This window comes from Silene latifolia, unplaced genomic scaffold (assembly GCF_048544455.1).
Source record: "Silene latifolia isolate original U9 population unplaced genomic scaffold, ASM4854445v1 scaffold_95, whole genome shotgun sequence".
Classification (NCBI taxonomy): Eukaryota; Viridiplantae; Streptophyta; class Magnoliopsida; order Caryophyllales; family Caryophyllaceae; genus Silene; species Silene latifolia.
Genome location: NW_027413826.1, coordinates 2,750,059 through 2,777,441, shown reverse-complemented (window position 1 = coordinate 2,777,441; position 27,383 = coordinate 2,750,059). Strand labels below are relative to the sequence as shown.

Below are 27,383 nucleotides of genomic sequence, written 5' to 3'. Positions count from 1 at the left end.
TACAAACCACCTTACGCAAAATACATCGACAAACGTCTATCATAAAGACACTGGCCTAAAACAAACGTCTATCATACAGACAATGGCCTAAAACAAACGTCTATCATACAGACACTGGCCTAAAATAAACGTCTATCATACAGACACTTGCCTAAAACAAACGTCTATCATACATGCACTGGCCTAAGACAACGAACTGAGGGCTATCCGCCACCTACCGAACTAAGCACTCCCTACCCTTCCGATCAGAAAAGAAAGGGAGCAACATAGGGAACAGGGGAGCAACAACGGAAGCAGAGGTGATTACCATTATGGTAATACCCCGCTCCTGCTCCACGACAAAAAAGAAGACAGTGCCTTGCAGACTTTGGATAATGAGGAGGCCCAGAACCATGATGCGATGCACCATTCCGATACTGAACCCCACTCATCAGCCACCCTGTCTATGAGCCACAACGAAAAGGACAAGCCGGCCATATCGGCCGCCTCTCCTCCTCTACGGAAGCATCCTCCACCACCGCCTCGAATACGGTAGCCTCCTCGGCCGCTACTGCCCCTCCAGGATCGACTTCCTCCTCCAAAGCCTCAACGACGGACCCCATAGGTCCCAAACGATACCCTGCGATCGAAAAAGGGCAACAAACAAAAAACGTCAGCCGGAATTTCGGCATTATGACGGCATGAAATGGATAAATCCAAAAACAAAAAAACACAACCTGCAATGCAAAAAACAAGGGCAATCCCGCCCAAAATCCAACCAAACAAAATGGTTCGCAAAAAAACACAAAAACGACTCGCCCCTCTTTTCAAGCAAAAGACGAGTCAAAACCACAAAAAAAACGGCATTCCAAGACCCATACAAGGTCCGCCAACAAACCAAAATGCATTCCCGACACAATGGGGTATTTTCCTACGGCTCGAAAAGGCAATTCACACGCTAATTTGAGCCCAAACAGGTCAAAAATTCAAAAACGACCACAAAAAGGAAAACGTGATTTTATCACGCCTCAAGGTGACCTAAATTACCAATAAGGTCCATTTCAAGGCAAACTGACTCAATTCAAACCCAAACAGGCGCTTATTTTGTCAGACGTAAGACTGTCACAAAGGGCGAAAATCCAATTTTGCCCACAAACATCCAACGAAGGTCCTTAAATGGCAAATACGGGTTTTCCCAACTACAATGCAACCTAGTGGGACCCACTACCCAAGCAAATAAACTTAGCATTGTGAAATGAGACGGTTTCTCGCCTCACTTACGTTTTTCGAGCATAGGGAGCGGGAACGGGAACCAAAATGCAAACTAAAAGCACGCCTATACTCCTAAACAAGTTTCTAACCTAATGCAAACATCAATTTCACTAGAAATGGGCTCATTCAGAAACGCCCAATTCGATTTTTAGGGCAAAATTCGCCCTAATTCAATCAAGCTAAAGATCAACAAATTTGAAGGTCCAACAATGGCGGATTTGGCTTTGTTTTGTCGAAGAGAAAGAAGACGAGATGATGAATGATATGCGGCCTGAACTCGCGTCTTTTACAGAAAATAGGGAAGCCCCTTTGGTTCGCCAGGTGGCTCGCGCCTAAACCAGGCCTCCCCCTTGCTCTTTCAGCGGATTTTGGGCTTTAGCCCAATTTCCCGTGACAAACTTCAAATTTTCATTTGACGATATTAAAGGTCGTCATTTTTCTCAAAAACAAATAGTGAAAATTCAAATTCACTATTTTCGAAAGCTTTAAACGACGGCACATAAACCGTCCCTCCAATCGAATAGTGAAAATTTAAATTCACTATTTTCGGGAATTTTCAAGCAAACGCCGATCAAAACCGCCAATTTCAGAAATAATGGTGAAATCAAAATTCACCATTACCCTTCAAAATTTCAAAAATAATGGCGAAAATTCAAAAACCGCTATTTCTCCAAATTTTAAGTGACGGCAATTAAAACCGTCATTTTCAAAATAATAGTTGGAATTTGAATTCCACTATTTTCACCACACATGTCAACAGCGGCATATAAACCGTCACTTCAATTAATAGTGAAGATTCCAAATTCACTATTTCCATCAAATGTCAACGGCGGCATATAAACTGTCACTTCAAACACAATAGCAAACTAAAAATTTGCTATTTTCCTTCAAAATTAAAACAAACGGCGATCAAAACCGCCACTTCAAGTTCAAAGAAGAACGACGAATGATGAAGATGCCAAATTCACTATTCTTTCAAATACCAGTAGGGGGCTTCCTCGCGGAACCCGCTCTTTCCAAAAATAGTGATAGTGAAAATCCATACTCACTATTCCCACAAGGGCATCACGAGTTCGCTACTTTCAAAACAAGCCCATTCGACGCGGCTGTTCCTATGGTCCATTAATCGACCTTACCATTGGCTGGCGAGCCTTTGTCCGCAAGCATTCAAGGACACATCCCGAAGATGCCTCGGGTACATTTCCTTGTCGTGGCTGGCGAGCCTTTGTCCACAAACCTTTCAAGGACAGATCCCGAAGATGCCTCGGGTACATTTCCTTATCATGGCTGGCGAGCCTTTGTCCGCAAGCATTCAAGGACACATCCCGAAGATGCCTCTGGTACATTTCCTTACCATGGCTGGCGAGCCTTTGTCCGCAAACCTTTCAAGGACAGATCCCGAAGATGCCTCGGGTACATTTCCTTATCATGGCTGGCGAGCCTTTATCCGCAACCTTCCAAGGACACATCCCGAAGATGCCTCGGGTACATTTCCTTACCATTGGCTGTCGAGCCTTTGTCCGCAAACCTTTCAAAGATACATCCCGAATATGCCTCGGATACATTTCCTTACCACAGCTGGCGAGCCTTCGTCCGCAAACATACAAGGACATATCCGAAGATGCCTCAGGTATGACTCCTTCCTATGACTGGCGAGCCTTTGTACGTAGTCTAACGAACTCTAAACGGCCCACACGGATAGTCGACAGACTCTAAACTGTTCTCGACGATAGGTCCTTGACTCGCACCCTCGAGTCGCCTTGGCGTCGCCCTTCCCGACGGCAGGTCCTTGGCCCGAATCCTTTCGAGCCGCCTCGACGTCGCTTGGGTCTCCAGGTTGTAATCTTCGATTGACCTGGGGGCTCTACTTTGACTTTCGCCCTGTCCAAGCCTCGGTCAAAGTGGGGGCTCAGAGATACCCGCATCTCGCCGAGACTCCAACAAACACCCGATGATTATCGGACTACAACATGTTTTGGAATCGCGGCGTTTAATCGACAGTTTGTGTACAACTTTACGTCGGAAAACTTAAAACGATTTCGAAAATAAAACATTTCAAAAATACCTGGAGTGTTTAATGCACGACGACGGGGTCGCAATGACACTAACTAGAGTCAAAACCGGCACCGGACCAAAAACCGACTCAAAAATTCAAATCCCGACTCCAACAACGAGTCAAACCGAGTCAACCACAAAAAACCAAACATTTCAAACCTTCTACCTTAAGTTTTCCCGGATTCATGTTGGTCAAGTACCAAACATGTGACTACAAAACCTAGGATAGAACAAATCATGATTGCGTTTGTTGTGAAAGTGACAACACAGCTCGAAGACCCGCGACGTGGCTCGCGCCTCTTTGAGCAGCCCAGGTGGCCACGTCGCTCAAAACTCACACAACCACTCATTCTCTTATAAATACCCCTCAAATGCCACCCATTTGAGACTTACGCGAGTGTCCGCCCCCTCTTTTCTCCCTTATAATTCTCGACTCGACTTCTTAAGTCACAATCCGACGCGTATTTACGACCTACCGATCGTAAACACGAGCCTTACACATTTTTTGGTACCGGCATCGTGCATTAAATCACTTGACCGACCATTCCGACCACTACACCATCACTAAACTTTTAAAACACTCTTTTACTTACCAAAACGGTTTTAAACCGAGTTTTTTCTGATCAAACGAATTGTTACACTTATGTCGGTCACTCGCCATAACCAAACATGTAAGTATGAGGGTGTAAGAATCCTCTTTTATTATGTTTTCATTTGTTTCATGACTATAACATGCTAAAACATGCATAACATGAACCAAAACATGGAATAAACGAGCCAAAACTGATTTTTGGTCTGAGGCAGAAGCCCCTTAGGTCGCCAACTGGCCCGCGCCTAAATGGGGTGCTCAGACAAGAGATCAACCGTGTTTGTTCTCGTCATTTCCCCTTAATCCATTTTTTTATATTTGTAATCGGTTTTCATCATTCCAAGTATTTTCGAACCATTGTTATTTTATTTCACATGTTTTAACCATAAAACATTTTTCACCCTTGGTTCCTCATACCATGACGGTTAAATCCGTGTTTCGGTGATAATATTTGGTTAATGACATTTAGAAGGTATTTTAAAGTCTTTTATTTCATTTCTTTACATTTTCAAACAAACATATTAGTCACCAACACAAAATCATCCTTGGTTCTACATACCATGCCGGATTTTAACCCGGGTACGATGACGAGTATCGACTAATTACATTCAAATGGACTTAAAACAATTAGTCCATAATCATTTTCAAAACTATTCATGTCAAGTTTGACAAATCGAACCCGACACCGAATATTATCAAATAATGATGATTATTCGAGTTTAGTTCTTCAAATCAAACCGGGTTCAAATACCCATTTTCAACACGTTTTATAACGTTTTCTAAAAGGTCAGAACACGGCACTTAAACCGTAGGCTAACCCGCGCCTAGACAGCTCCCCATTTCTCATTTTCAAAACCAGAGGGAGGCCCCTTACACCGCCGCGGTGGCTCGCGCCTCATATAGCCGTCTGCACAGGCCTGCTCCTTCCAAAGATTAGTCTAGTACGATCCCGACTCCAGTTAACCCGGATATAGGACGAATCAGATGACTATTTGATTACCCAAAACCATATTTGCAAAATGCCTTACTAAGACAAATGGATCATGTTATGCACCCTAAACCTAATACGGTAAATGGATGTTTAATTTCCGTCTTGCATGCAAATCAACCTTTAATCCAACTCGACATCTTATACTTGATACTTGGATTAAATCAACTAACTTAGAAAGCTCTCACATGTTAGGTTTAAATTATTGGATGCGCATTCATGCATTTAAACCGTTTTATCAACTTTTGCATTCAACCAACCAAGATCGATCAGTAGAGGCCGCTAAACGCGAGCGGGATTGGGTGTCTGATTAAAGGGCTTCCCAATACGTACCTTCACCTCTTACTCAGAAACTTTGGATAGTGGACGACCTTATCCAGGGCGTACGAGAGTCATTCTAGAGATAAGATGCTAAAGAGGGACGATTTCCTTATCTTTAGTACCTATGTCAAACGCTGCTTTGTGCTTCGATTTGACCGAGGTATAAAGTGGAATTCGAATGGGTTCCAGGCATCCCACAATTGCTTGGTGGCGACTCCGAACATCTCTAATCGTTTCGAGACCCTTACCGAGACGAAACCGACCGATCTAAAAAGATCCGGTCGAAAGCATTTTTACGCCGCCGAGCGTGGTTTTCAAAAGACCGCTGCATGTCCACAGATTGGCTTGGCGTGCAGGTGGCCCGTGACTACGGACCGGTAGGTGGCCCAAATCCACAGACCGAGACGTGGCCCATGTCCACAACAGGTATAATAAAACTATTAACCCCTTTTCCTTTCCTATTCCGTACTCCCCTCAACCTCCCTGCGCTCTCCTCTCTCATAACTTATCCTCACCTGCTGTCGCCGCCGCCGGCGAGATACGACGACACCGGCTCATCACCGGTGACCAGTGTTAGTGTTGGCGCATCTCTCCTAATAATTTCTTATCCCCATCCACCACCACCTGACGATAGCCACCATTGCCTGATGTCGGCGTCACCGTCGACCACCCAAAACTCGGAGAAGCAACGGCCACCTGCGTCACTACTATTGTCATTGTCGGCCACTGCGCGCTTCTTTTCTTCTCCAATATACATCCTTATCAATTCCTAGATCTAGCAATAAAACTAATACTGCTATTTCCAAGTGCCAAGACTCGGTTTTTAGCCGAGGTACATGGGGAGCCATGTGACGTTCAAATCCCTGATCCGGACATTTTCAACGACAAGATTGATTGGGATGCTGCTGTTGATCCCGGTCTCCTGTCTGACTTGGACAACAAGGCAGTTGTGAAACACGATGAAATTGGTGGTGTAATCATCGAGATTCCTCCCACCATTATTGAATCTGATTTGACCCCTAATGGATGGGGTGATGCTGAAGATGTGAAGCCACAACAGGAAGTTTGGGATGACAATGTTATTGTGAAAAGGGAAGATCAAGGTTTCTCAAATGGTTGGGAGAACAATTTCAACATTGATGCGGTTTGCTTTTAATACTTTAGCTTGCTTTAACAACCGTCCCTTTATGCAGGCTTTTTGGTACTAATACTGGTTTCAGAAAACTGAAGGCTGTGAAGGCTGCTGAAGCCGAGCGCAAGCATATGTAGATTTCTCATAATTCATTTTTTTTTGTGGCGGCTTTTAATTTCGTAGGGAATGAATGTTCTTTATCTTGCTAATAGATCCCATTCCTTTGATATATATGTAGTGATTACATCTCCTTTTATTTTCTGTTACCTCTTTTGTATTCCACATTCTTTTTAAGTTATTGGAAGTGTTCATTTCCGTTTGGTTCCTCTTTTGTTCACCTCTTGCTCAAACTACGGTCGCAAATTGTAATCCATCATCTGTGAGGTGAAGAAAATCTGACCGCAACAGGTCTAGATTATAATTTCCGCCTTACAAAATAATTCTGGTATCTGAAGTCTGCAGAACTAAAATTCCAGAGTAAATGGCCTTACACAGGGAATGCAAACATGGTTTTATATCAGTTTCAGCCTTGACTGTAAGCTAATGACGATTGTTTGTTCATTATGACGATATTCTGTGTACTTCAAATTCGATTATAAAGGAATTGGAATTGTGAAGTGTTTTTGAGCTTGAAAATGCAGAAATTGAAAATGCATTAAAGCACATGAAGATGAATGCGACTTTATGAGTTACTCGTATAATTAGTTGATTGATACACTCCTTTAACTTCCTAAGCTAAATATACTTCTTTATTTTGTTAGATATACTTCCTTACCTTGCTAGTTAACTTCTTTTAGATTGCTAGATACACTCATTTAAGATACACTTCTTTATCTTGCAAAATACACTCCTTTAGATTGCTAGATACACCCCTTTAAATTGCTAGATACACTTCCTTAGCTTGCTAGATACATTCCTTTAAATTGTTAGATACACCCCTTTAAATTGCTAGATGCACTTTCTTAGCTTGATAGATACACTTCTTTATCTTGCAAAATACACTCCTTTAGATTGCTAGATACACCCCCTTTAAATTGCTAGATACACTTCCTTATCTTGCTAGATACATTCCTTTAAATTGTTAGATACACCCCTTTAAATTGCTAGATGCACTTTGTTAGCTTGATAGATACACTTCCTTACCTTGCTAGGTACATTCTTTTAGACTGCTAGATATACTCATTTACCTTGCTAGATACACTCCTTTAAATTGCTAGACACACATCTATGACATGCTAGATACACTCATTTACCTTGCTAGATACAATCATTTAACTTGCTAGATACACATCTATAACATAATAGATACACTCTTCTACCTTGTTATATACACTCCTTCACTTTGCTAGGTGCACTCGTTTAGATTAGATAATGTTAGTTTACATTTTCCGATTCTAATTAACTTCCAAATTCTAACTTTTTATATCAAAATCATTCATCAATTCAATGTAACTTATATATGCGTAGAATAGTGAATAGAAATGATGAATGAACTTATAGTTTCAGGTAATGATAACCTTCAAAAATTGTGTTGGGAACATTGTCAACAATGTTGACCAAATTTGTGGTCAACGATAATTACATACCATATTGTTTCTTTTTGGCTTGTTTTTGTGTGATAGCTTGCTTCTCGATTTATGGCTTTGTATTTGGAAATTTGATTGCTAAAATTTGATGGCTAGTTTAAAGTTTTACCTAAAATGAATACTACTTCGAGGCGCTTCCTTATTTCGTAAATATGATGGTTTGTGTTTTTCCGGATTAATCGGCTCGACTTTAAGCTTTAAAACAGTACTAGAAGAATTTTCGGAACTTGTCAATGTTAAATTTGTACTCGAACTAAGAATACGGTTTTCTAGTAAGAACATTTTATGTAGTATCTCCTGTTAAACAAAGAGATTAAAAAAACAAAAATGTCATTTCAATCGTGCGATCACTAATGTCATTACTCACTCCCGATGCGGCGACCAGCGAACGACCACAAACACTTTTGATTCGAAGCCTACTACTCACCTAGATATACATTCAGATACACTTGTTGATTTGTGCATCTTGGAGTATTATTACGTGTGCCTGGAGCATAATATTGTGTATCCACCGCACCGCCTACCAACACCGCTGCCGTCAAAGCCACCATAACCACACCGGTCAAACCCGCCATTATGCTACCGACCCTGAGGATAGCGTCACTAACCAATATCATTCTCCTTTCTTTCACCTCCGAGTCTCCGACCAAACATCGTACTTCACCGGTAAACTACACCACCATACGACTACACTCACCACATAATTAACCGCATATCTCCCCCAACCACCAGGCAATCAACAATTCGATTTCCTTTCCATCGTTTTTATATTAATCAAATCTACTACTTTAAAGTTTAGATATGAAAATAAGCGTAAGGGAGGCTAAGCGACGTTGCCGGCATGTCGACGTCAGCAAGTGATAAGACGAAGATTTGTGTCAGTGAAGTCGTGGAGAGGAAAGGCAAGATGAGTCAGATGGTCGTCGTCTGAATATGGCGTTGAAGTGGCCGATGTCTAGGTTCCCGGCGGCCGGAGGTGGGGTCGAGGTGGCCGGCGTTAGTGAGTTGTGGATTGGTGGTAGTTGTCTGTTAGATGAGGAAGATAAATAAGAAGGGAAATAGGGATTGGGTGTAACACTACGGATTTTGTTTGGCGACTACTCGACCGAGTAGAGCCTACTCGGCCGATTAGTGCTGTTGTTGTGAGTTGTTTTGGTTCTGCCGGTGAATACTCGGCCGAGTATAGTGAATACTCGACCGAGTAGAGGATACTCGGCCGAGTATAACGTTACTCGACCGAGTATTCGGTCTGGCGAGTATTATTTTGACGGTTTGATTAGGGAGTGTTTAAGATTATTTTATATCCCGCGTCAGTTTTCAAAACATCATTTCAACTTCAGCATTTCCACGTTAACCCTAATCTCTCCCTAATCATCCCATAGCCTTGTTGTTTGTGAAACCTTCGGAGTCCTTGCGTGCAAATCCTCATCCTACTGTTGGTAAGTTTTATTCTACGTTATTTGTATTCGTTGGGGTTACTGTATATTTACGGAATTGGGAATATGGGGGTTGTGCAATGTGTAATTGTGTGATATGATTATGTTATAGGAGAAGACTTCGTAGAGGAGCCTTTTTGAGTGTTCAAGTTCTTTCCCACTCGTTGATTTCTAAGGTAGGGTTTCCTACTCGCCATCTTGTTCTTGTAAGACATGTTTGTTGTGATTATTGTTATCTGTTGATCATCGGAGTATGGAGATTGTTGTGACGATGTTGGTGTGAGGGTGTTGAGATGGCTGTGATATCGGTGATTGTGATTGTGGTGGAGTCACTTGGGGAGTGGCTTCACACCCTAGTTCGCCCTCCGTGGAACCCGCCACGGGAGGGGATGTGCACATTAAGGGACAAGGATTGTTGTCGCTCGTTGAGGAGCCGGACTAGGTGGGATCGGCCGCGGTCACCCACCGCGGCGAGGATTATCTCGTTGCGATGGGTGATCTGCGGGGCTACACACTTCAAAGTGTGTAGTCGGTTCTTGTGTGAGAATGGAGGATTGGGAATTTGCGATGATCGGTTGATTTCTCCGTTTGTTTGTCTTAATGTTTGAGTACATCGACCCCGTGTTGTTTGTGGAATCTGCGGTGATCCATTCGGGGATGGTGAGGAGGCTTGACAGGTATTGCTAGTGTGAGCTTGGGGACTGTCTTGGGAGTACCGCCATCACCTGTCATAGCGTCACCGTCTGAGTCTTAGATTGGATTTCTTTTATCGTTAAACTTTGGAGTTGTATTTTGTTAAACCAAGATTTGGATTTGGGATGTTGTAAACTTTATGCTTTACAAGACTTTAATAAATGTGCTCGGTTCGTACGCTTTTGGTATGTACTAACCTCGGCAACCGAGATGGTAACACACTTTCATGGTAGGGTGGTCCTGGTAAGGCACCTTGGTATGAGGAGGTGTTACAAAGTGGTATCGAGCCAAGATTCCGGCACCTAAACAAATGAATTTAATGAACCTAGAGAGTCTAAATAAAATGAACCCGGGGAGAGTTGTTTGGAGCTACCGCAAAGACTCGGGAGACGTCCCGGAGTCGCAAATTGGCCCTCATTAACTCGAGCCGGTAACATGGGGAAGTGTAATGAGAGTTAGGTTTTGTATGTATATGTATGTGAAGATGCATGTTGGTAATAGTTGATAGTTGAAAGTATGTGTGTTGAAAGTTGTAAGTGTGGTGATGGGAGAAATGGAGGATGTGACGGGTGTGTGAAAGTCGTCATGTTGGATTTAACATATGCATGAATTGTATGCTGATATGATTATAACGTGGCATTAAGGTTCTTGATATTTGAATTGTATGCTGATGTGATTATAACGTGGCATTAAAGTCCTTGATGTTGTGTGTTCGTTGCGGGAATAGTGAGCATGATAGAGAACTTTATACTGTATACCCGTCTATTATGTGACTCGGCCGAGCGGTAAGTGCTCGACCGAGTAGGGAGCACTCGGCCGAGTAACCAAGAACTCGACCGAGTATTGATTGGCAGTGAGTAGCAGTAGCTACTGTATGTGATAACTCGACCGAGTAATAAAGTATACTCGACCGAGTAGTGTCTACTCGACCGAGTGTTGTTTTACTAGACCGAGTGATGTTTTTGAGTTTTTGACGTTCGCTTTTGGGGTCGAATACTCGACCGAGTATCCAAGATACTCGACCGAGTAGTCGTTACTCGACCGAGTATGTTGTATACTCGGCCGAGTGTTCTTTTGGTGGAAGATTATTACGTTTTGAGTCGTAAACTTTTGTGTTTACGTTTCCGTCTTTCTTGTCAGCTCAGTATGCCGCCCAAAAGAACCCCCGCGCAGATCCAAGCTTCAGAGATGACTCTTGATGAGGTTGCTCGCATGATTGAGCAACAAGAGGCTCTCCTTGAAGCTCTCAAAAATGTGGGAAAGGGGAACGAGAAGTCGATGGATGCAACTCAGCTCAGCATCATCATTGCTCGCTTAAACCCTCCCACAAATGACGGGGTAGGTGAACCAAAGCTACTCGAGAAGTGGCACCGTGAGATTGAAGCTCTCATGGAAATGGTTAAGTGCCCCGAGGACATGATTGTTGAGCAAGTAGTGTACTACCTACGAGGTGAGGCTGCAGTTTGGTGGCAAAATGTCAAGGAAGATGCTAGAGCTTTTTACCAGGCGGAAGGAGCTATTCCTTGTCCGGGTTGAAGAGTGCTATGAGAGAGCGCTTTGTGCCGAGCATATCCGACACAAGATGAGATCCGACTTTGATTCCTTCAACATGTCTGAGGAGATGACGGTCACTGACTACTATCATCGGTTTTTGGAGCTATCTCGTTATGTTGAAGACATACAGCTAGGACAGAGAGGTTTGGTTCTCCGTTTTGAGAGGGGTTTATCTGCTAAGATAGTGAGTCGTATGCCACCGGGGTTGCTACGACCTCAAGGAACTGTACTCGAGAGCGGGTCAAGCTGAGAGAATGGTAGATCTCTCAAGGGAGATCGATGAGAGGACTCACTTCTTGAAAAGAGGAAGGCCGATGGTGGAAACAACAAATACGGTCGACCAACAAGAAAGGGAACTTTAACCATGCTAAGGCTTTTTCTGGGGAGCTGGTTTTTCGGGAGGATCTCGTGGTCGGGGAAAGAATGGAGGTCGAGTGTGAGTGACAACTCTAACCTTACATGCTTCAACTGTGGTGGGATAGGCCACAAAAGACGGAATGCACGAGCTACAAGCCCGGCAATGGTTCAGGAGCTCGGTCAGGGAATTTTTCTCAAGGGCCGACTCAGAGTTTTGCTAGTAACCGACCGGGAGGTTCATGGGGCAACAGAGGTGGACAGGGCAACCAGGGCGGTTACAACCGCGGTGGTGGTGGATCTTATCGGCGCGAACAACAAAGACCACTCAGATTCTAAGCCCAAGCCAAGTACCTCCAATGCTTCAATTCAGGGGTGGAGGACGAAAAACAAAGGAAAGCTCTTCATGATGGACAAGCAGGAAGCACAGGATGATGCTCATGTAGTTACCGGTACCTTTGTTGTTCATAATGTACCGTCCTTTGTTTTGTTTGATTCCGGGGCTACACATTCTTTTGTGTCTAAGAGTCATGTTGTGTCTATGGGTTTGGGGAAGTTTGAGGTTGTAAAAGATGATGTATTCATACCTTCAGGGGAGTCTGTGTCATGTCTCAAGCTGTATAAGGGAGTATCCATGGTAGTTGGAGGGGTAGATTTACCAGTAGACCTGTTAGAGTTTCCTATGGATGGGTTCGAGGTGATTGTCGGGATGGATTGGCTGGGTAAGTATGATGCCAGGATAGATTGTCGGTAAAAGAGGGTGTCCTTAAAGGGTCCCAAGGGTGTTAGGGTGTCCTATAGAGGGTTTGTGGTAAAGCCTAAGTGTAGGTTCATAGCTGTGATGACTTTAAAGTCATGTTTAAGGAAGAAGTGTCCCTTGATTCTTTGTCATGTGAGAGATCACTGAGTAGAGCCACCGACAGCTTCTGAGATATCTGTGGTGAGAGAGTTCGAAGATGTTTTTCCTGAGGAGATACCGAATTTGCCTCCCAAGAGGGATGTTGATTTCAGCGTGGAGCTTAAGCCGGGAACGGGTCCTATATCTAAAGCACCTTACCGTATGGCACCTAAAGAGTTGGCAGAGTTGAAAAAGCAGATACATGAGTTGCTAGGCAAGGGTTACATTAGGCCTAGTGTGTCACCGTGGGGAGCTCCAGTTCTTTTTGTAAAGAAGAAAGATGGGAGTATGAGACTGTGCATTGATTACAGAGAGCTCAATCGGGTCACTGTGAAGAACAAGTATCCGTTGCCGAGGATTGATGACTTGTTTGATCAGTTAAGTGGAGTAGGTGTGTTTTCCAAGATTGATCTGAGGTCGGGGTATCACCAGCTGAGGATAGCAGATGAGGATATTCCTAAAACAGCGTTCCGATCTCGATATGGTCATTACGAGTACGTGGTGATGCCTTTTGGGTTGACCAATGCGCCAGCAGCTTTTATGGATCTGATGAGTTGGATCTTTACACCGTTTTTGGATAGGTTTGTGGTTGTTTTCATCGACGATATCTTAGTCTATTCTAAGTCTAAGGAAGAGCATGAGGAGCACTTGAGGATAGTTCTGCAGACTTTGAGAGATAATCAGCTTTATGCCAAGCTATCCAAGTGTGAGTTCTGGTTAGAGGAAGTGGCTTTTCTGGGCCATGTAATATCTAAGAAGGGGGTATCCGTGGATCCTAGTAAGATTGAGGCCGTTACCAAGTGGGAATCGCCGAAGAATGTTGCTGAGATTCGGAGTTTCTTAGGCCTTGCCGGCTACTACAGGAGATTTGTGAAAGATTTCTCTACCATAGCGCGGCCTATGACATCCTTGATGAGGAAGGAAGTCAGATTTGTTTGGGATGAGAGTTGTGAGACGACGTTTCAGACCTTAAAGGAACGCTTGACCACAGCTCCTATCCTAGCCTTGCCAGAGGGTTGTGAGAACTTTGAGGTATATACCGACGCTTCAAAGAATGGTTTTGGTTGTGTTTTGATGCAGGGAGGGAAAGTCATAGTCTATGCTTCAAGGCAGCTGAAGCAATATGAGGAGAACTACCCTACTCATGATCTGGAGCTGGGTGCAGTTGTGTTCGCTCTTAAGATTTGGAGACACTACCTTTATGGGGCAACTTTTAAGGTGTTCTCTGATCATAAGAGTCTAAAGTATATCTACACTCAGAAGGAGCTTAACATGCGACAGAGACGGTGGATGGAGCTGATTGGAGATTATGATATGGAGATCATCTATCACGAGGGTAAGGCTAATGTTGTTGCAGATGCACTGAGTAGGAAGAGCGTTCATTCGCTATGTACAGCTATGTCCTTGCTGAAGTTGAGGGATGAGATGTCTAGTTTGGGGATCTTTATGATTCGAGAGGGGGGATACCATCGGGGATTTGACGATCGAGCCAGAGTTGTATGAGAACATAAAAAGTAAACAAGAGCTTGATCCTAAAATTCAGGAGTGGAAGTCAAAGGTAGAGAGTGGAACGGCTTCCAGGTTTTCTATCCATCCAGATGGGAGTGTTCGTTTTGATGGGAGATGGTGTGTTCATGAGGATGCAGAGTTGCGGAGAGTGATCTTGACGGAGGCTCATTGCACTCCCTATTCAGTTCACCCGGGTGGTGACAAGCTTTATAGAGACCTTAAGAAGACTTTTTGGTGGCCAAACATAAAGAGAGATGTAGCTGAGTTTGTGGCCAGATGTTTGACCTGTCAAAAGGTCAAGGGTGAACAAAGGAGACCACAAGGTAAGATTCAGTCTTTGACAAGACTGAGTGGAAGTGGGAGTCGATCTCCATGGACTTCATTGTGGGGTTACCTAGGTCACAACAAGGTAACAACATGATTTGGGTGATTGTTGATCGGTTAACCAAGTCAACCCATTTCGTTCCCATGAAAGATACTTGGTCTAAGATGCAGCTGGCATTGGGTTACAGGAGGCATGTGGTTCGGTTACATGGTATACCTAAAGATATCGTTTCTGATCGTGATGCGAGGTTCATATCCAAGTTTTGGCAAAAACTGCAAGAGTTGATGGGTACGACTTTAAAGATGAGTACAGCCTTTCATCCGGCAACCGATGGTCAGACAGAATGGACCATCAAGACCTTAGAAGACATGCTGAGGGCATGTGTTATGGACTTTGGGGGCAGTTGGGAAGACAGGCTTGATCTGATCGAGTTTTCATACAATAACAGTTATCATACAAGCATTGGGATGGCACCTTTTGAAGCTTTGTATGGCCGGAAATGCCGAAGTCCAGTTTGTTGGGATGATAGTTCTGAGACGGTGGTTTTAGGGCCACAGCTGGTTTAAGATATGGTTGAGCAGATCCAGTTAATTCGGCAAAAGATGAGAGCAGCTCAAGATCGTCAAAAGAGCTACGCCGACTTGCACCGCAAGGACATTGAGTTTATGGTAGGTGACAAGGTTCTTTTAAAAGTGTCACCTATGCGAGGTGTTATGAGGTTTGGGAAAAAGGGTAAGCTAAGCCAAAAGTTTATAGGTCCTTATGAGATTTTGGACCGTGTTGGTGAGGTGGCCTACAGGTTAGCATTACCACCAGCTTTGGATAGAGTACACAATGTTTTTCATGTATCTCAACTTCGGAAGTATGTGAGCGATCCGTCGCATATCCTTGAAATGGAGAACATCGAGCTTGATGAATCCTTGTCCTACGCCGAGATTCCTAAGGAGATTCTTGATCGCAAGGTTCGTAAGACCCGGAATGGTGAGACGGTCTTACTCAAGGTCCTTTGGTCTAATCATAATGTGGAGGAAGCCACATGGGAACCCGAGGAAGCTATGCGAGAACGTTTTCCTAACCTTTTTGATCAGGTATGTTTGGTTACGGGGACGAATCGTTGTCTTTAAGGGGGTAGGAGATGGTCGCGGTCATGTTTTGTTTTGTTTGTTGTTTTGCTTTGAGTCGGGGTAATGACTTTTGTGGTGACTTGTATAGTTCCTTGGTGTTGTTATATGTGGTTAGTATAGTCTTGTGGTGTAGTGTTGTGCTTTGTTTTATAGTAGAGTGTGAACTTCGGGACGAAGTTCTTTTTAAGGGGGGAAGATTGTAACACTACGGATTTTCTTTGGCGACTACTCGACCGAGTAGAGCCTACTCGGCCGAGTAGTACTGTTGTTGTGAGTTGTTTTGGTTCTGCCGGTGAATACTCGGCCGAGTATAGTGAATACTCGACCGAGTAGAGGATACTCGGCCGAGTATAACGTTACTCGACCGAGTATTCTGTCTGGCGAGTATTATTTTGGCGGTTTGATTAGGGAGTGTTTAAGATTATTTTATATCCCGCGTGAGTTTTCAAAACATCATTTCAACTTCAGCATTTCCACGTTAACCCTAATCTCTCCCTAATCACTCCCTAATCATCCCATAGCCTTGTTGTTTGTGAAACCTTCGGAGTCCTTGCGTGCAAATCCTCATCCTACTGTTGGTAAGTTTTATTCTACGTTATTTGTATTCGTTGGGGTTACTGTATATTTACGGAATTGGGAATATGGGGATTGTGCAACGTGTAATTGTGTGATATGATTATGTTATAGGAGAAGACTTCGTAGAGGAGCCTTTTTGAGTGTTCAAGTTCTTTCCCACTGTTGTTTTCTAAGGTAGGGTTTCCTACTCAGTTTACTATTCTTGTAAGACATGTTTGTTGTGATTATTGTTATCTGTTGATCATCGGAGTATGGAGATTGTTGTGACGATGTTGGTGTGAAGGTGTTGAGATGGCTGTGATATCAGGTGATTGTGATTGTGGTGGAGTCACTTGCGGGAGTGGCTTCACACCCTAGTTCGCCCTCCGTGGAACCCGCCACGGGAGGGGATGTGCACATTAAGGGACAGGGATTGTTGTCGCTCGTTGAGGAGCTGGACTAGGTGGGATCGGGCCGCGTCATCCACTCGGCGGCGAGGATTACCTGTTGCGATGGGTGATCTGGCGGGGCTACACACTTCAAAGGTGTAGGCGGTCTTGTGTGAGAATGGAGGATTGGGAATTGGCGATGATCAGCTGATTTCTCCGTTTGTTTGTCTTAATGTTTGAGTAATCTTGACCCGTGTTGTTTGTGGAATCTGCGGTGATCCATTCGGGGATGGTGAGCAGCTTGACAGTATTGCTAGTGTGAGCTTGGGGACTGTCTTGGGAGTATCGCCATCACCACCATCATAGCATCACCGTCTGAGTCTTAGATTGGATTTCTTTTATCGTTAAACTTTGGAGTTGTATTTTGTTAAACCAAAGATTTGGATTTGGGATGTTGTAAAATTTATGCTTTACAAGACTTTAATAAATGTGCTCGCCGTTGACGCTTTTGGTATGTACTAACCTCGGGCAACCGAGATGGTAACACACTTTCATGGTAGGGTGGTCCTGGTAAGGCACCTTGGTATGAGGGGGTGTTACATTGGGCCATTGGGTTAAGGAGTTGGGCTGTTAAATGTCTGTAGTATTGGGTCTATTAGATTGGTTCGAACAGTTCGCATTGAACGATTGGTTCTCATAAGGCTCTTATATCTTATGAGTCCCTAAGTCCTTATAAGGACCTTAGAATGGAAGGGATGGAGGGATGAGATTACATCTCATTCAAGGGTCACAAATGAACCTCCCCAATCTCCCTCCCTAATTATGTATAACTCCTCCTAATTTTGTATAACTCTTCCACCATTCTAATCTCCCAACTCACTTCCTCATTCACTCATCCTCTCTCATTTCTCACATTCACTCTTTCTCTCTCATTTTCTTCCCACCCTCTCTAAAAAAAAAAAAACCAAGCTTATACAAAAAAAACCCAAACTAAAACAAAACAAAAAAATAACCAAAAAAACCACTCCACCACATCCTTCACTCACCCCAAACCCGGCACCCACCAACAACCCTCCTGACCACCGCCACTACCCCCGCACCACCCCGCACCACCCGACAACAACAACAGCACGCCACATCCCCTCCACGTCCACCTCCATCACCCTCACCAGCCGTCCCCGACACCACCACCCGACCTCCCTTCTTCCCGGCCCACCACCACCCGACCTCCCTCCCTTCTTCCCAGCCCACCATCCGACCTACCTTCTCGCACCACCACACCGTAATCACCCCACACCTACCCCCACCCCAGATCTGCCACCTCCTCCACCACCATTCACGACCTACGTCCCCACCCCACACCGAAACCACCGCACACCCACCACACGCCTGCCTCCCTACTCTCCAACCCGACACCACCGCCACATCTCCTCTCCAACCCGACACCACCGACCTAACCGCGCCATCACCCCTCTTCTCCTTTTCTTTTCCGTCACCTAGGATTCCAGATCTGGTTTTTATTTTTTTATTATTTTTTCTTCAAATTTGTTGGTTTGTGTCATTGTGTGTTTTTCTGGTTTTTGTTTTGTGTCTTTTTGTTTTATTCGTCTTTTTATTACCTTTTGTTTTGTTTTGTGTCTTTTCGTTCTTGTTGCTTTACTTTTTTTTTTTACAGATTTACTTTACTTTTTCTTGATTTTGTTGAGAAATTACGGTTTTTTTATTTTTCAGATTTATTTTATTGGTTAAATTTTTTAATCTCGTATTGTTTAAATATGTCTTGTGATACTATTTACGACTAAAGTTATACCCTTAAAACATTAAAGTTATACTATTTACGACTAAAGTTATACCCTTAAAACATTAAAGTTATACTATTTACGACTAAAGTTATACCCTTAAAACATTAACCTTATTTTTTATTGTCCATTTTTTTATTTTTCAGATTTACTTTGGTTTATTTTTGATTTTTTGTATGGACTTTTGTTTTTTGTATGGGTTTTTGATTTACTTTGGAAGTTTTTTTTTTTTTTTTTTTTTTTTTTTTGTGTGTGTGTGTGTTTTTTTGTTGTTGTTTAATTGAATACCAATGTTGTTTTTGGGTTGGTTATTTTTTTATTTTCTCAGATCTCGTCTTTTTTCAAATCTCGTCTTTTTGGTTTTTTCTTTTATTAAAGTTTGATTTTTTTTTTTTCAGATCTACCTTTTTCAGTCCACTATATTTTTTTGTTAGATTATTTATTATTGTATTCTGTTTTCTAATTTTTGATCTTTGTTGTTTTTAATTTCTAATTTGTTATTTTTCAAGTTTCAAATTTGGGGCTGAAGTTATACAATAATTAAAATAAAGTTATACTATTAACTATTAAAGTTATACATTGTATAAATTGAAGTTACACAAATTTTGGACTAAAGTTCTACATCTTGTCTATTAAAGTTATACACTGGGTGCATTAAAGTTATACACCTTGTCTATTAAAGTTATACACTGCGTGCATTAAAGTTATACAATTTTGGACTAAAGTTATACGCTTAAAATATTAAATCTCTTATTCTTCTCATTTCTCTTCATTTTTGGACTAAAGTTGCACAATTTTGGACTAAATAATGTCACTTTATGGACTAGAGTTATTTGGACTTAAAGTTATACAAATATGGACTAAAGTTATACAAATTTGGACTAAAGTTATACAAATATGCACTAAAGTTATTCATAATAACAGTGAAGTTGAACACAATGTCATTGAAGTTGCACACAATGTGGATTGAAGTTATATATAATGTCAGTGAAGTTATACTTAATGTTGATTGAAGTTGTACAAAATGTCTTTGAAGTTGTACACATTTTGTATAACTTTAGTCTATAATAGTATAACTTTAGTCATTTTTTGTATAACTTTAGTCCATATAGTATAACTTTTAGTCCTTTTTTGTATAACTTTAATCCTTTTCTGTATAACTTTAGTCTATAATAGTATAACTTTAGTCATTTTTTGTATAACTTTAGTCCAAAATTGTATAAATTTAGTCCATAATAGTATAACTTTATTCATTTTTTGTATAACTTTAATCCAAAATTGTGTAACTTTAGTCCTTAATATTATAACTTTAATGATTTTTTGTATAACTTTAGTACAAAATTGTATAACTTTAGTATAAATATAAATTCAGATTTGAAACCAACACAATAAGAAGATGAGATTGAAGTTGCACATAATGTGCATTGAAGTTGTACATAATGTGAATTGAAGTTATACACGTTGAAGTTTAAATATTAAAACTGAAAACTTCATAAAATAAGACGAAATTTAACAAGACGAGATTTTAAATAATTTTATAAAACTTTACTCCATTTTGGTATAACTTTAGTCCATTTTGGTATAACTTTAGTCCATTTTTGTATAACTTTAGTCCATTTTTTGTATAACTTTAGTCCACCAAACTACCACCACAAAACGAGATAATAAAGTTATTTTTTCAAAATATTAAAATTAACTTATTATATGAGATTTATTTTACCCAAAATCTTAAGAAAAAAAATGTAAAAAAAACGAGAATTGAGAAAATAGATAAAAAGACAAGAATAAACAAAATAAAAGACAACAAAAATAACGAATGAAAAAAACACAACAAAAATAACGAATGAAAAAAACAACTCAAAACATAAAAAACAACACCAAAACGAAAAAAAAAAAACGTTCCGGCGGCGGTGGGGTTGGCGGCGGCGGTAGTTGTGAGACGGTGGGTCGTGGCGGTGGGTGGTGTCGGGTGGGGTGGTGGTGTAGAGGAAGAGAACTTTTTTATTTGTTTGGATTTTTGATTTTTTGGGTTTTTGATTTTTTTTGGGTGTTTTGGGTTTTTTATTATTTATTTGGATTTTTGGGTTTTTTATTTATTTGGATTTTTTGGGTTTTTTTTTATTTATTTGGGTTTTTTTTGAGAGTTTGAGAGAAGAGAGAAGTGAAATGTGTAAGATGAAAGAGAAATGGATGAGTGGAAAACAAATATATAGTAAATTAGTGATTAATTAGAGTGGATTAGTGAAGGAGGAGAGAGATGGTGAGATTAGCTATTAAACACACTTTTTTGGGGTTGATCTTGGCCATCCATTTTCATCATCCAATGGCCCTTAATAGAACTTATGGACTCAATACATATACATGGCCTTAGTTGATCTCTTCTCTCTCTCTCTCTCTCTCTCTCTCTCTCTCTCTCTCTCTCTCTCTCTCTCTATATATATATATATATATATATATATATATATATATATGGAGAGTAATAATCGGTTTTATATACATATATAATTTTGGTTTCCCGATCCTACTCAGCTTACCTAAGTTAAAGTTTATTTTATACTATGACATAAAATTGTGTTAACGTGTCTCATTCATACATATGCAATTTACAATATATGTTTTAAATTATACGGTAATGATAAATACAGTTCTTAGGGTTGTACTTCCGCATTTAATACCTTCTAAATTTGACATTAACTTGATTATGAGATACATGCACCGCTCCTACTGTTTTTGTTTGTTATTCCTACTGTTGTTTTCAGTGGCACTACTATTAATTTTTCTAATTTTGACGACTTAACTATTAGCACAAAATCTCAGTATAGACGGTAACTATCCGTTTATAACTAAAGACGGGTCAAGTAACATACCACATTACGCATAAGACAAACAACAACTTGCGTGGTGGGGCTAAAAAATGTCACCACTTTAAGGGTATTTGACCCGTCTTTTGCTATAGACGGATATATCCGTCTATAGCAAGACTTGCTGATTAGCACAAGATACACGCACTCCTCACGCTGCTACTACTATAATTTCGCTATCCTCGCTAATATTAATGTTACATTTTTACTCGCATTTCTGATTATAGAAAATTTTATCACGTACATTCAATAATAAGCTAATTTCAAACTGTGTAGACTTTTAGGTTGAAATAGAGCGTAAATGTGTGAATATTTAGTTTTTAAATTGTTTTTACATGATCCAACCGTATAAAAAGAAAACAAATAAACAATGTTTTCTCTTAAAAGTAGGGAAGCATATAAGATAAAAATTTCAAACTAAATCGTATATAAGATTTTATTAGATAAATATAGGGTCGCATTTTCACTTTCACTATTATTTGATAAAAAAAAATTCTAAAAGTTCTCATTCAAGTTTTAAATGGGTTCGGTAAAATGGTCCAAATAGAGGATTTTGGTTTATGATAATACTTTTCCCATTTATTAACGCAACTCTTTAATTACATGAGTTATAAGACGTAAATATATTAAAGATAGTTATAACCTTTATTCGATACTAAATACATAAAATAAATTGCTTCAAGATGTTCAAAACTTCAAGATATCAATCATGATTCCGTAACCTTATATTAGCTATTTGATTTATTTCAAACTAGTGTAGCTCCCGTGCAAATGCACGGTATTTTAGATACGAATATTAGAGAACTTGACAATTAACTAAACTAATGCAGTTTACCTCCATTTTGAAAAGGGTAAAAAATCTGCATATATAATTCCAAGTAAATATTTTATTAGCTTTATTTATGTAAAAATTAAACAATGATTGGTATTATAAAATTAATTAGGAGATAAATATATATTGTTTAATAGTAAATCTAAATAGTGAACACTAATTAATTAAGAAATAAATATTGTCTAGTAGAATATCACTTAGGCGGGAAATTTAAGCGGAAAAATTTGGAGATGTGTTAATCTTTTAGTATATAGGGGATTAACTCCATTAGAGATTTAATAATAAAATAACTATTGATAATATTTCATATTGAGAGTTGGAAAAGAGAAACTTAGATAGTTTTAACCCGAATAAGATTTTGTTTACTCAAATTTTTTTGTCAACATTACGTTTAAAAATAATATTATATTACTGCGTCCACTAAAAACATCAACAGTAACTGATGACGTTGTTAATAAAATCAGATAAGCTAAGTAGATATAATCATAATAGCCGTTAATTGAGTTTTTATCCAAAATAATTGACATCTCATTAATTTTATTTCACCTCATTGCATTTTGATTTGAGAAAAAAAAAATTGATCGGCAAAACAAATCGAAATAATTGGCTAATGTCATGAAATGTGTATTTTAATGATTTTATTTTCTAATTCTCAAACCATATTTTATTTCAATTAAAAAGATTATATTTTAGAGTCTAATGAAAAGATTATAGTTTAATGTATGGATAATGTTTTAATGAAAGAAAAAATTATTTGTTTCCTTATTTAAGTAAGTCCACTTTGGAGGGAAAACTTTTCATAGTCTTTATTCTCTTAGTCCAAAATTTGATAACGTCGTCAGGTACCAAAAATAAAACCTAGATACACTAACAGAAGCTAGAAGTAAGTAGGGTCGATCTCCACAGGGAGATGGGAAAATGTCAGCTTTAACTAAGCCCGTCTCACTAACAATTGTGGGGGTTTTAATTGTTTGTTCTATTCTAACGAGATCAAGGAAAAGAAAGAAAGCAAGAGAGTAGAGATTAAACAAGCAGAGAGAAAATAGCTAAGACAGTCGGTTCACCATGATTCTCTAGTCATGCAATCTAGGTCTCAGGTCAATGCAAGTATGATCTATGAGGCTATGAATATCTCCTTCCGGTCTCAATTCGCTCTAAAACACAGATAGCTTAGCTATCGCCCTCACCAAAGCGTCCTAATGTTCGCTACAAGTCTCACCCTTTCCAATCTTCCGATCTAGGTCAAGGTTTACTGTGATTTATTAACTAATTGCGTCGACTCAATTAGATAAGAACAATTATAGGTAGCGATTAACAACATAGACTAAACTAGCATCAAACCTAATAATTCAATTTACACTTCCCTTAAAATCATGGCTCCCCTATGTCTTAGCAAAAGAGGATTAGCTATGCATTATTATTGGGGTAGCAACAATCATACATAAGCAAGAGAGATTAATCATGATAACAAGACAATGAAAGATTGAATAATAATAATTCTAAGTAAAGGGAGAAATAAATAAAAGGCAACAATAGATTAAGATTAAGAATTAAAGAAGAATAAAGGTACCGATTACAAGTTTCAAGATCCAAGCCAAGGTTCTAGAGTAAGATTATGAGAGAGTAAAAGGAGAGAAGAGAATGTCGTAGTCTAAGAGATTATAAAGAAGAGATCCCTTAAACGTACTACTTAACCTAGCTTATATCCTAATTACAAAGCCCATCTCGGAAAATAAGCAATAACACGCATAGAAAGAAAAACCTCTCGATCGAGTGAAATAAAACCACTCGATCGAGGACAAATCTAGAAATTCCTCTCGATCAAACAAAAACGTCGTTCGATCGAGTACTCCTTGTATCAGCCCTTTCGATCGAGCAACAGAACAGCTCGATCGAGTGATTCTTCGACGGATAAAGCATTCGATCGACCAAATAGTTAGTCGATCGAGCTATATTGGCACATAGGACTCTTTGGCACCTTCCGAGGTCAGCTCACGCGTCTTTAGGTGATGGATTCCAAGCTCCGATTCCTTATTCTCCAAAATGCATGCAAATGAGACAAGTTTAGGCTCGGTTTTGATCCTTTCAGGTCCGTACCTGCAATTTACACAAGACAAACCAAAGTAGACTATTCGGGGATGTTTGTAGCTAGATACCACGTAAATAATATAGAAATGCATGTAAAAATGAGGTAAAAACCTTATATAAAATACACGCATCAAATCCTATTGACAAGTCACCAGGACCTGATGGGTATACTAGTGGTTTTTTCAAGGATACTTGGGAGGTTGTGGGGACTGATATTTGTAGTGCCATTAAAGAGTTCTTCATTACTGGTAAACTTTTGACCCAGTTAAATTCTACAAATATCACTTTGATTCCCAAATGTGAGAAGCCTTCTTCTGTTAAGAAATTTAGGCCAATTGCTTGCTGCAACATGATATACAAAGTAATCTCAAAATTGCTTTGTAACAGGCTTTATCTTGTTTTGCCTGAAATTATCCATGAAAATCAGGGAGCTTCATTAGATGAAGGTCTATCCTAGAAAATGTTCTAATTTGCCAGGATATTGTTAAAATGTATAACAAAAAGAGTGCTTCACCCAGATGCTTATTCAAGATTGATTTGCAGAAGGCCTATGATTCTCTGGAGTGGGATTTTGTGGAGCAATTGCTGTTAGGTCTAAACTTTCCTGATCTGTTTACCCAGCAAATTATGACCTGCATCAAGACTACCTCCTTTACCCTAGCTCTTAGTGGAAATCATTTTGGCTACTTTAAAGGGAAGAGAGGTCTTAGACAAGGGGATCCTATCTCCCCCCTAATCTTCACTATATGCATGGAGTATTTAACTAGAACAATCAAATATGCCACAGAGAGAGGATTTCCAGTATCATCCCTTATGTAAAGAGCTTAAATTGACCCACCTGATGTTTGCAGATGACCTTCTCATGTTTTGTAAAGGGACAGCTCAGTCAATTATGCTACTTATCAGAGCTTTTTGTACCTTCTCAAAGGCTTCTGGACTGAGCATGAATAATAGAAAGTCTGAGGTGTATTTCAATGGCATGGCAAATGACTTGAAAGATGATATCAGACAGGTTACTGGGTTTGTGGAAGGCCAAATGCGATTCGGTATCTTGACTTCCCTATTCAGCCAGGGAGAATTTCTAAAAGAGAATGCAATGTGCTCACTGAGAAGATTCTGAATAGAATCAGGAGTCTAGGTGCTAGGAAGCTTTCATATGCTAGCAGACTGACCCTGATCAATTCAGTGCTTAACACTCTATATGCCTATTGGGCTAACATTTTCATTCTTCCAAAATATGTGATTAGGAGAATAGAAGCTGTTTGTAGAAATTTTTTCTGGGATGGATGTGCTGAATACCACAGAGTGTCTCTTGTTAATTGGGACACTATCACACTTCCAAAAAATGAAGGACGCCTTGGGGGTGAAGAATGCTGAAATTTGGAACATTGCAACTGTTGCTAAACTTATGGACTGGATTTATTGTAAAGTTGACAGGTTGTGGATCAAATGGGTGAACCAGATATATATTAAACAACAGACCTGACATGACTATAAACCAGCTGCTGATGCTACTTGGACTTAGAAGAATATTTGTAAAGTAAAGGAAATCATGAAAACTGGTTATTCTGATGGAAATTGGATGCCTGATAATAGGGGATATGCCTGGCTGAGACCTCATCAAAACAAACCTAATTGGTATGAGACTGTGTGGTGTAGTTGGAACATCCCTAAACATTCTTTAATCTTATGGCTTGTAATGAATAATGGGATAAACACGAGGGAGAAACTATTCAGGATTGGGTGTTGCAGTTCTGATAATTGCTGTATATGTGAAGCTGCATCAGAAACTCAGGAACATCTGTTCTTTGAGTGTGGGTATAGCAAGATTATTATGATGCAAATTACTGACTGGTGTGGAATGCAATTCCCATCAGCAGGGGGTGTGAGTAATGCAGGATAAAAAGTGCAGAAGAATGTGTATGCTCTTGTGTTGGCTGCTAGTTATTACCATATCTGGACACAGAGAATAATGCGAGATTGAATGCAATGCTTACTAATCCAAAACGGGTTGTGCAGCTGATTAAAGAAAATGTGAAGCACAGAATCAAGTATAAACGAGATGATCACATGTCAAGTGCAGAGAAAGATTGGATTTTGAGTCTAGAAAATGATGTGTAAGGGTTGCTCCTTGTGAGTTTTGACCCTAAAACCTTTGAGTCCATTATGCTTGTAATTACTATTCTTTTGATTTATAATATATACATCTCACATTTTACCAAAAAAAAAATATATAGGGAGATTCTCAATCATTTGTTTGCTCGCACCAAAAAAAATAAAAAAAATCATTTGTTTGCCCTTTTCTCAATCACATGTTCATAGATTGAGCTTGCCTCCCCGAGAAGGAAGAACTAACTTAAAGTTTCACAACATTAACTATTGTGCGATACACGATCCCTTTGTATAATAAACACTCATTTAATATATTATTATAGTGATAAATGTGATTTTTTTTATACCAAAGGACCATTCAAAATGTGAGACCATCTTAGATTGGATATTCAAAATATTTGGATATATTCTAATGTTTCGGATATCTAATTGGATACGGATATCCATCTATTCGTAGCGGATAAACCTGTTCCGAAACATATTAATTGTCTCGTTTTTAATGGCTGAGCTTGGGCTAGCTATTTAACATGGAAATCGGTTGTATTTATTGGGCTTGGCCCATGCGATACAATCATTTAAAACCTCCATTCAACTCCACTTTGCAAGTTTGCTTTTTTGCACGAGTATTAAGGAGCGGATTAAAAAAACTATTAAAAATACATAGGGAAAAAGAATGGAGAGGTTAAAAATATTAAAAAAAATATAAAGGTGGGTTTTTATGGTGAATTAGTGTGGGGTATGGATGACATTTTTTGTAAATATAGATTTTCAATAAGGATAGAATGGTCATTTTTTTAGCCAAATAAGGAAACATGTAAAGTGGAGTTGAATAGACGAAAAAAAATACTTGCAAAGTGAAGTTGAATGGAGGGAGTAGTAATACTCCAAAGTTTTACTCAAAAATTTTAGCCTCACAAGTGTCATAGTTCCCG

At 39.9% G+C, this 27,383-nt stretch overlaps 2 protein-coding genes across 2 annotated transcripts; both read left to right on the top strand.

Annotated features, from left to right (window-relative positions):
• Window positions 1-24,828: 24,828 nt before the first annotated feature.
• LOC141640609 (uncharacterized) lies at window positions 24,829-25,716 on the top strand. Its single transcript, XM_074449341.1, has 3 exons — window positions 24,829-25,042; window positions 25,191-25,351; window positions 25,408-25,716. The coding sequence occupies exons 1-3, from the start codon at window positions 24,829-24,831 to the stop codon at window positions 25,714-25,716; spliced, it is 684 nt and encodes a 227-aa protein (XP_074305442.1).
• A 175-nt stretch (window positions 25,717-25,891) lies between these two features.
• On the top strand, window positions 25,892-26,460 carry LOC141640608 (uncharacterized). Its single transcript, XM_074449340.1, has 2 exons — window positions 25,892-26,222; window positions 26,306-26,460. The coding sequence occupies exons 1-2, from the start codon at window positions 25,892-25,894 to the stop codon at window positions 26,458-26,460; spliced, it is 486 nt and encodes a 161-aa protein (XP_074305441.1).
• The last annotated feature ends 923 nt before the right edge of the window (window positions 26,461-27,383 follow it).